The sequence below is a fragment of the Corvus moneduloides genome, chromosome 23 (assembly GCF_009650955.1).
Source record: "Corvus moneduloides isolate bCorMon1 chromosome 23, bCorMon1.pri, whole genome shotgun sequence".
Classification (NCBI taxonomy): Eukaryota; Metazoa; Chordata; class Aves; order Passeriformes; family Corvidae; genus Corvus; species Corvus moneduloides.
Genome location: NC_045498.1, coordinates 5,992,990 through 6,001,443, shown reverse-complemented (window position 1 = coordinate 6,001,443; position 8,454 = coordinate 5,992,990). Strand labels below are relative to the sequence as shown.

The 8,454-nt window shown below is 47.5% G+C and overlaps 1 protein-coding gene across 2 annotated transcripts; it reads right to left on the bottom strand.

Annotated features, from left to right (window-relative positions):
• Nucleotides 1-127: 127 nt before the first annotated feature.
• On the bottom strand, nucleotides 128-3,759 carry PNRC2 (proline rich nuclear receptor coactivator 2). 2 transcript variants are annotated; one of them, XM_032132329.1, is made up of 3 exons: nucleotides 3,574-3,759; nucleotides 2,507-2,711; nucleotides 128-2,057 (listed from the first exon to the last, which is right to left on the bottom strand). In XM_032132329.1, exon 3 carries the CDS (start codon nucleotides 2,037-2,039, stop codon nucleotides 1,617-1,619), a length of 423 nt encoding a protein of 140 aa, XP_031988220.1. In that variant the 5' UTR covers nucleotides 2,040-2,057; nucleotides 2,507-2,711; nucleotides 3,574-3,759; the 3' UTR covers nucleotides 128-1,616. The 2 variants fall into 2 exon arrangements, with proteins under 2 accessions (XP_031988220.1, XP_031988221.1); XM_032132330.1 differs by having other exon boundaries at nucleotides 2,507-2,708; nucleotides 3,574-3,666.
• Nucleotides 3,760-8,454: the final 4,695 nt, after the last annotated feature.

Sequence of the window (8,454 nt, the reverse complement as noted above, 5' to 3'; positions counted from 1 at the left end):
ATTTTGTAAACATTCAGCTCAGCTGCCACTGCATTTGGAATGTACAGAAAGACACCTCCGAACATTTCACAATCTGCAAAAGGCCTGTTCAAATTAAAGCACTTGTTTTTAGTAATCCTTGTATTTTGAAAGAACCCTGGCTGCTCCTGTTCTCACAATCCAGCTGTTCCTCCTGCAGGATCAGCTGCAGGGTGACAGCACAGGAGCCACCTGCCCTGGCCCTCTGCCGAGGGATTTCAGCAAAGACTGAACAAAACATCGTGTTACAGAGCATTGATGCATTTCAGAAACACAGAATGATGACAATCCTTCAGGCTTATGGAGCACCCAAACCCAGGCATTTGCATTTCTTGTGAAACACTTCATTTGCAACATTTCAGGTTTTTTTCATCACTGAACACACACCTCTCCTACACATTCACAACAGGAGGATTTGAAGCTCCAGCAGCTTTTTTTTTTTTTAAAGGTTTTTTTTCTTTAATTAAAAAAAAAAATCTAAATAAGCCTCTTTTGCACTGATTTTACTTTAACAAAAATGAGATTACAACCAAATACAATGTGCATATTCACTGCATGTGAAGTGCAAGGGCACAGCCACAAATGTCTTTTTTTTTTTTTTAATTTTTTTTTTAAACAAAATATCATTTTTTAAAACCAGGCCACGTACTCAACATGGTCATCTTACATTCAGCAGTTTTGTACTAAAAATACTTCTGTGCAGGAAAGCCCGGCAGAAATTTACATATGCTACAATGTTTTACATGTATTTACATGGCTCTGTTTTCCCTGTGAGAGCATCTAACACTTGCCCCCAACTATTAATTGTTACAGGGGAACCCATTTAAGATCAGACTAAGGAACTACTCCACCTATTTTATAAAAACTGATACAAAAATGTGATTTAGAACTCCTCAGTGCAGTGGGCATACAAAGGATTTGGGGGGGATTTTTGGCAGTCACCTGATGCAAGGTCTTTAGTTGGCACTCATGGAGGTTCCCGAGAATCACAGCTGGAGAGGCTTTATCAATCTGCCTGAGGAGTTCTTCCACACCCTTTCAGAACATTCCAGATGGGAGCCACGGGCTTGAAACGCTCACCCACCGCTGCAGGAGTGCCACTAAAGGTCACAGGGACAGGTGAGAGAATCAGCTGTGCCTCCCCTCGTGCCCAGGTGGAAGTTTCTGCTCTGCAGAGTGTTTAGCACATCTTACACCAGTCTGAAAAGCAGCAAATAACCTGACTGAAGTTTTCAGTGCGTAGTTTTCAGTTCATGCTGCATTAAGTTAGGTAAAAGCTGGTTTTCTAACAATTCAAAGTCACAATTCCAATTTTGGAACACAGTCCCATTTATTCTTAAATGCAATAAATGGTGACTGCTCAGGATTTGATTGATTTTTGAGAAAATAACTATTTCACAGTGAGGTGGACACAGCACTGAACTTTTGAGGTAAAAGATGAGGGGAATGTAAACTTGCACCCCTCTCCAAGTGACTAACTACATGCAGCAAGAACACCTGGTCCCGCACAGCTGTGCAGCTGGAGTGGGGAGTAGCAATGCTCAAAATTTGAAACCCTGTCAATCAAAATCGCTTCTGAAAATCACACAAGTTACATCTCAGGCCTGGACTTTCAGTAATGTTTTGAGCTGAAATGTCATTATTTCTTTATCAGAAGGTTTAAAAGAAACAGGTACCCAGTGGCTTGGTGGCTTAGGCAGAACACTTGGGGAGGGTGGCTCGCTGAACTTGGCCCCAGCATAGTTCTGGTTGCTCTGAGGGGTGAACAACAGGTTGCAATTGGATAGAGCAGGATTCCAATTGGGATTCTTGGGGAAGTGAACGTTGTTCTTCCCCCCTTTCTGCATGGCCTGCCATGCACCAGGAGAGGAGCTGCATCCGTGGCCTCTTTCCTTCTTCACACAGGTTTTCATCTGAGAATTCTGGTCTTTGTTCTTCTGCCTGTTTTTAAGTTGCTGATGGTTCTTGGTGGTATTTCTAGACTGGGGACTGGGAATGTTGTATCTTTCTCCACCACCCATCTTCAACTTAAATGTCACCTGTGAAAACAAGAAGAGTCCAGATAAGTCTTCATTACTCTTCTTTTAAAACAAAATAGTTCCGAGAATGTTTCGATTGCAAAGGGACAAAAATCAGTCTAACCAAAACTTGCTCTAAACAAGCCACTTCTCTCCTCAGAAAAGGTGTAACTGGAGGACAAAATGGGGCTCAGAAAATGCAGAGCCAGATTTAATCAGTCAGTATTGAGTGCTGCAGACATTTAAATTCAGCCTGTTAACACCTAAGAATTGGGCAAAGTTTGCATTGATAAAGCCACTCCCCAGACTTCCTGGTAAGCAAGAACTGCTCTGATAAACCCAAAGTGAACTGAAACCACCTCAAGTGGAACAGATTGTAATTCAACTGCCAAAGCCAACACCCAGACAGCAGCACAGGGTACTCAGCACTTTCCTCTTGCGATGTATTTCCCTCTCCCACCCCCATTTACCTCTCAGTGGTCTTCTCCGATTCCACACTCTCCAATTCTTGCCCCCTTTCTTGCTTCCAAGCTTGATAGAACAGGTACTGCCTTGTGCTGGACTCCTTCCTTTGGCTGGGAATAGAAGTTTTCATGGGCTGACCTGCTGTCTTCAGCCAGGGAGCCGAGCCCAACATCGGATTCTCGGCACAGAAGCTCCAAGGGAGAAGTCCTGCTGCAGAAACGAGAAAGAAACTTGAATTCAGATTAAGGAAACAATTGCTTCAATTTGGGGTGGAAAGAAAGGCAAGCGGAAAAAATTCACAGAATTCAGAGTCAGCTGTGTCTCTTTATTTGTTAAAGATGACAACATGCTACAAACAAAACCCCAAAACCTCACCCCAAAAAACACAGCATTATTTGTTTTCTCCACTTACATAAAGTTCACCATCAGATTTAGCATTTCCCAAGCAACAACTTTTTTTCTCATGCTCTGTCTTAAAATGCATTTTAGGCAATCAAGAACTTTATCCCTTTGGTTTTTGTAGGGAAAAAGTAAAATACAATAGAAAATACTTTGGGAACTGGGTCCAATACAGGAACTGCCCACAGTGTCCAAACCCTTCCCCAGCCACCGCAGAGCTCCATTTGTCATCGGTCAGCTGCTTCTTTCACCTTCGTTACCCAACTAATTCCTTAGTAACTCTTACGCTAATTTCCTGTTTTGCTCATGGCTCGTCTTTTCCCGGGATCTCTGAGATTTTGACCATGACGCACTCCCATCTGTTCAGCTCCTCTCACTCTCCAAACTCAGGAGCCCCCTGCCCATCCCTCCCACAGCTCCAGAGGAGCCGCCCATCTCCATTTCCAGCTTCCGCCTTGTTTGGACTGAAACCAAAACCCGGGATAACGTCACCGGCCCCGGCCCAGCTGCCGTCTGCTACCGTCGACCGGAGCTTGTTCGCCTCCTTTACTTTCTCCCTTCTTCTCTCACCGACACCCGGGGGGAGCCGGGACCCGCCACCCCCCGTCCCCAACAACGGAGCACAACATGGCGGCAGCTGCGCCCGCTCCTTCCCGCACCGCTCCGCCCTTACCGACTTCTGTCCGCTCCGCTCGCCCACACGCACGGACACACACACGGCCCTTCAAGAACCGACTCCGCGCTGCTCCACCGTCACTGTCCGACCCCCGTCCCCAAAGCTCCCTCCACTCCGCACCGCCCCTCGCTCTCCCTCACAAAATGGCGGCCGCGTCCTGCGCCGTTTAACACCGTCTCCCTCCTCCCCCCTCCGCGGGGCCGCGCGGCCGCAGCCAATGGGAGTGCGCCGCTCGCCCGCTCCACCAATGGGAGCCAAGCCCCGCCTGTTGCCAGGCGGGCCCGGGGCAGAGCGGCCGCGGCGCGCGGGCGGGCGGGGCCGCCATTTGAATCCCCTCACGAAGGGCAGCGCGGGAGCGGCCGCCGCTCTTTGTCCCGCCCGGCCCGGCTCCGCTGCCGGGCACCGCCCGCAGGTCCCCCGGCCCCTCTGCACAGCCCCCCGGACACGCTGCCAGCCCCCGGCCCCTCTGCACAGCCCCCCGGACACGCTGCCAGCCCCGCCCCGCCCGCGAATTAGCACAACAAAAAAAGTGGGGAACGCCCGCGCCAGCTGCCGCTGGGGGCTTCAAAGAGGTAAAATAATTAACAACAAAAAAAAAAAACAAAACCGCACAAAACACCTGGCTGTGCTAGGGGCGTCGAGAGAGGGGATTCAGCGAACAAAGAGTAAAATCCAGCCCCCCAGAGATCCCCGCAGCGTTCTGATGTCAAATGGAGGGTCTTGGGTTTGTTGAGCCCATTCCCCACGCCTGCATTTAGTTAAACTATTTAATGTTTAAATTTAAAGTATTAAAAATAACGTAGAGGGATGTTTCAGGTCAAAATACAGGGAAAAGCTTGTTTGGTTTAAACCTGTATTTCCCCAGGTTTAAACCAACACTGTGGGTATGCAGAGCCTGTGGCAGTGCCTGTGGTTTGTGTTTATATTCAAATTCTCTTATTTTGCCTCAAAGGATTATTTTGAAGAAAAAACCCACAAGATTTGGCCTTTACCATGCGTAGGATGAATGAAAATTAGGTATACATAAGAAATTTGCACATGTGAGAGTGTATTAAGGGGCCTGTCGAGCCTTGTACACCACATTAAAGGCCAAAAAAAGGAAGTTTCAAAGAAAATGGAAAGGAACGAGTTCAGTTCCAACCCCACCAAGTCAGGGCAGTACTTAAAAACAACACATGAACATTCAGAGTTTTTATTTTGAGGTACAGACCCTGGGTTCATTGAGTTGCCCTGTATTTTTAGCTACAGAAAGGAAAAATTACACATTCCTGCTTTATCCCTAAAACATTTAAAACAAAACTGTTTCCTTCCTGGTGTGGTGTTACAGGGCTGTGACCCATCCCAGGACAAGGTAAAGACTCGAAAAAGAAGTTTGTATTCATCATGCAGTTATTAAAAAAAGCCAGCATATGTTTCAATACACAAGATGTGTTGACATACCCGAGCCCAGACCTTTGTTCCTATTCTTTATTGTATGTTTGCACAAAGCAAGCTGAAATTAATTTGTTTTCCTCCCTTTGCTTTGGATTTCTTGGCACAATGTTATGGTTGAGGTCCTTATAGCAGCTTTTTGTCTTTAGATGGAAGACAGCAGTATCGGCTGTAAGCCTTGAGATTCCACGAATTAATAAACAACTCTCCTATAATGCACATCAGCAGATTTTTGCTTTGTTTCTATCTCTAGTGTGTTTATTTCTGCTAAAACACAATCTCACCCCAGTGTGTGGATGTTTTCAAGCCAGGACATGTCCGTGGGATTAAGAAATAGCATTTTGCAGGTTGCAAATGTGCTCTCTTGTCTGGGGAGCAAAACAGCGTGTACTTTTCAATTCAGATCAAGGATGACACAAGGTCTGGCTGTTTTTCCTCACTATCTTTGAGATAATTAAAAAAAAAAAACCCTCTTGTCTTTCAGAGCTGGTTTTGGGGTCAGGCTGACACATTTAGCCTGGAGGAGCAGGAAATGTCAGTGATAAGCCAGTCCTGTATTTGTGCAGGAACTGTTCCACTGAAACAAGATGAGTCATTTGGAGGCCGAGCAGGAACACGACGGGTATTTTTTAAATCAAAAGGACAAATACACAGCAAAGTCCAGCTTGCAAAGTTCTCAGTGTTTCGCCCTTCAGCTGTTAAAGCCCTGGGCTGCTTTCCTCTCCTGCAGGGTAAGAAAAGGAGATGTTCCCAGAGGCGTGGTAACCCCAACACAGACAGAAGCACTCGAGTTCCCACCATGTCCTGAAGACACGGCACTGACTGAATCCTGAGGTTCTGTCTCAATCCTTTATCACCACCATCCGAGATTCCTTCAAGAGGAGCTACTTCACTCCTTCAAATCATGATTTTTAAACCCTCTTTGTTTTCAAAGGTCTCAGCGTAAGATTTATGGCTCCTAAGCCTGTGACAGACACTACATCGACCTCAGTTACTCGTGGGCGGACTGGGATATTTTAGCTGCCTCCAGGATCGTGTTGCACCCACCCTTCATGTCCTGCAGCCCTCTAGGTGCTACAGACCCAGTTCCAGAGGCAGAGCCCAAACGCTGCTGGAACAGGACAGTGCTTCCAAACCCAACCCTGCTGTGCCACACGGTGCCACAGACTCGGTGACCTCAGCTCCACCACACCCTCTCATAACCTGTACACAGCATGGACAGGGCTTTTCTATTGTGCAAGTGTCTGCTCTGTCTGGCTTATTCCACTTCCTCCAGGTAGTCCAAAGATGACTGCAGTAAATCCCGACTTTCCTCATGTTCCCAGGGAGCTGCATTACTCAAATCCTCCTCAGCTCCCCACCACGCTTCTGCTGCCAGGGTGACAGCTACTCAAGGTTTTCCCCAGCCACCCTTATATTTCACTCAGCACCTCCACTCCCTCTCACAGCAAATGTTAATCGAGCCCAGGGAAGCAGCTCCATCTGTGCTGGCACTGCCACAACCAGCAAGTCCCAGTGAAGACAAAGCCTCCAGAGCTTCATTAGCCCCAAATTAAGATGCTTCCAGCTGTGGCTGAGATGGATCTCACCACACACGTACTCCTGCTGGAGTGTTTCAGTGGAGCAGCTCACCGTGGATGCTGCAGGAAGTCAGCAGCACGGATGACTCATTTGTTAAATCAATAGTGAACCATTGCCCCAGTTTTATTTCACAGTGACGAGTTCCAGCACCGGGTGACTTTCAGTAAACCCAAGATGTTTACTTTTTGTGGCTCCAAGAGCCCCATGACACACTTGAAACTCGTTGGACGTTTCCACCCGAGCCAAACATTAACCAGATTGTTAATCTAAGTTTCCTCATGAGAGAAACGTGTAAGCTTTTGTTTTCTTTAAAATCTGCATGAAAGCACTGAGTTTACGGTAATGTTTAGAATATCCTTTATTCTGCCTGGCAGAGGATCCGTGTTCATCAAATAAAGCTCAGGAAATTCACAGCAGTGAGCTACAGGAACTAAGTAGACATTTGAGCCTCTGCAGGGTAGAGAAGAGGCTCAAGAACCCAAACAATGCAATAAAACTACGCACTTTAATTGCTTAAATCTCCTTATAAGTATATTGATATAGCTGTAGACATGATTTAAGCTGGTGTCCACCAGTACCTGAGTTACCTCAGCTCCAGAACACGAGTTCCCTCCCCTGCACTGCTGGAGCCAAGGAGTGCTCGTGAGCGTGAGATCACATCCACCACTGCATTTGTGTGTGCAGGTGTGCACAGCACCCAGAAAACAGCACCAGGAGTGAAACCAGCCCGGACACCAAAAGATCAGTTATCCAAACCCTGAGCCCGAGGACCTGGGGGGGTTTAAAGGGCTTGTGCTGAAGCCCTGCTCTGGAAAACAAACACATCCAGGCACGACTCCCGAGTCACGCCCTGTTTTCTGCCTCAACAGCTCCCCGTTCAAACTGAGTCACAGAACCCTGCAGGAACCTTCAGCCCATTTAAATCCATATGCCTGGTTCACATCCTATCAACAGGGAAAACATTTCCACTGGAACCCTCCTCCCTCCACAAGAGCAGCAGAGGTGTTTCTGCAGCAGGTCAGGGCACAGGAGAACCGCTTGGACAAGCCCTGTTTGCTCACAGGCGCTGTGCTAGACACGGCAGTAAATCTGGGGTTCTTTTCTGAGCATTTTCTCTAGGAGTGCAGCAGAGTCACTCACCGTGGCTCTCTGAGTCACACCTTATCAAGGTGAGCAGTGCCCCCACCCTCAGCTCCGTCTGCACCACCCAGTTTTCAAATTCAGCCCCAGCAAACACAACAGTCAGAGAAAGAGAAGTAAGTCCCTGTCCTCCCACAGAGCACAGACAGCCTTGCTGCAGGGTGTCTGAGTGTCCCATCACATGCTCTGTGTCCCAACACAGCCCCAGGCTCTTCACTCTCCTCTGGAGACACAGACACCACCGCTGAGCAACACCAGGCTCACAATCCCTTTCCGCACTGCCTGCACAGCATTTCTTTGGCCCTGGGTGTGGGGGTGTTCCCAAAGCAGCGTTATTTCCCAACTGGATGGACTGCAGCTGATGCCAGGGGGAAAAATCCAAGCTGAACAAAACACCTTTACATTACAGGAATCAGCTGTAATTGTTTTCCTTTAGGCTGGCAGGACAATTTTTGCTATAAATCAGAGTCAAATTAAAAGCTTCTAACTATGCTGCAATAAAGAAAGAAATAATATTTCTTTCCTATAACACCCATTCCTGTGACACAACAATTCTCCCTGCAGACAGAGGAAACTTGGGTCCATATTTCACAGGGTGCTGCTGGATGTGAAGCTGTGTCAGAGCAGGGAATAATTTGGGGCTGGGTGCTGCTTTTGGAACTCGGGACCAATATAAAGTATCTTTCTGCTCCTCACCTGCTCTTTACACTCTCGTACCTCTTCCTG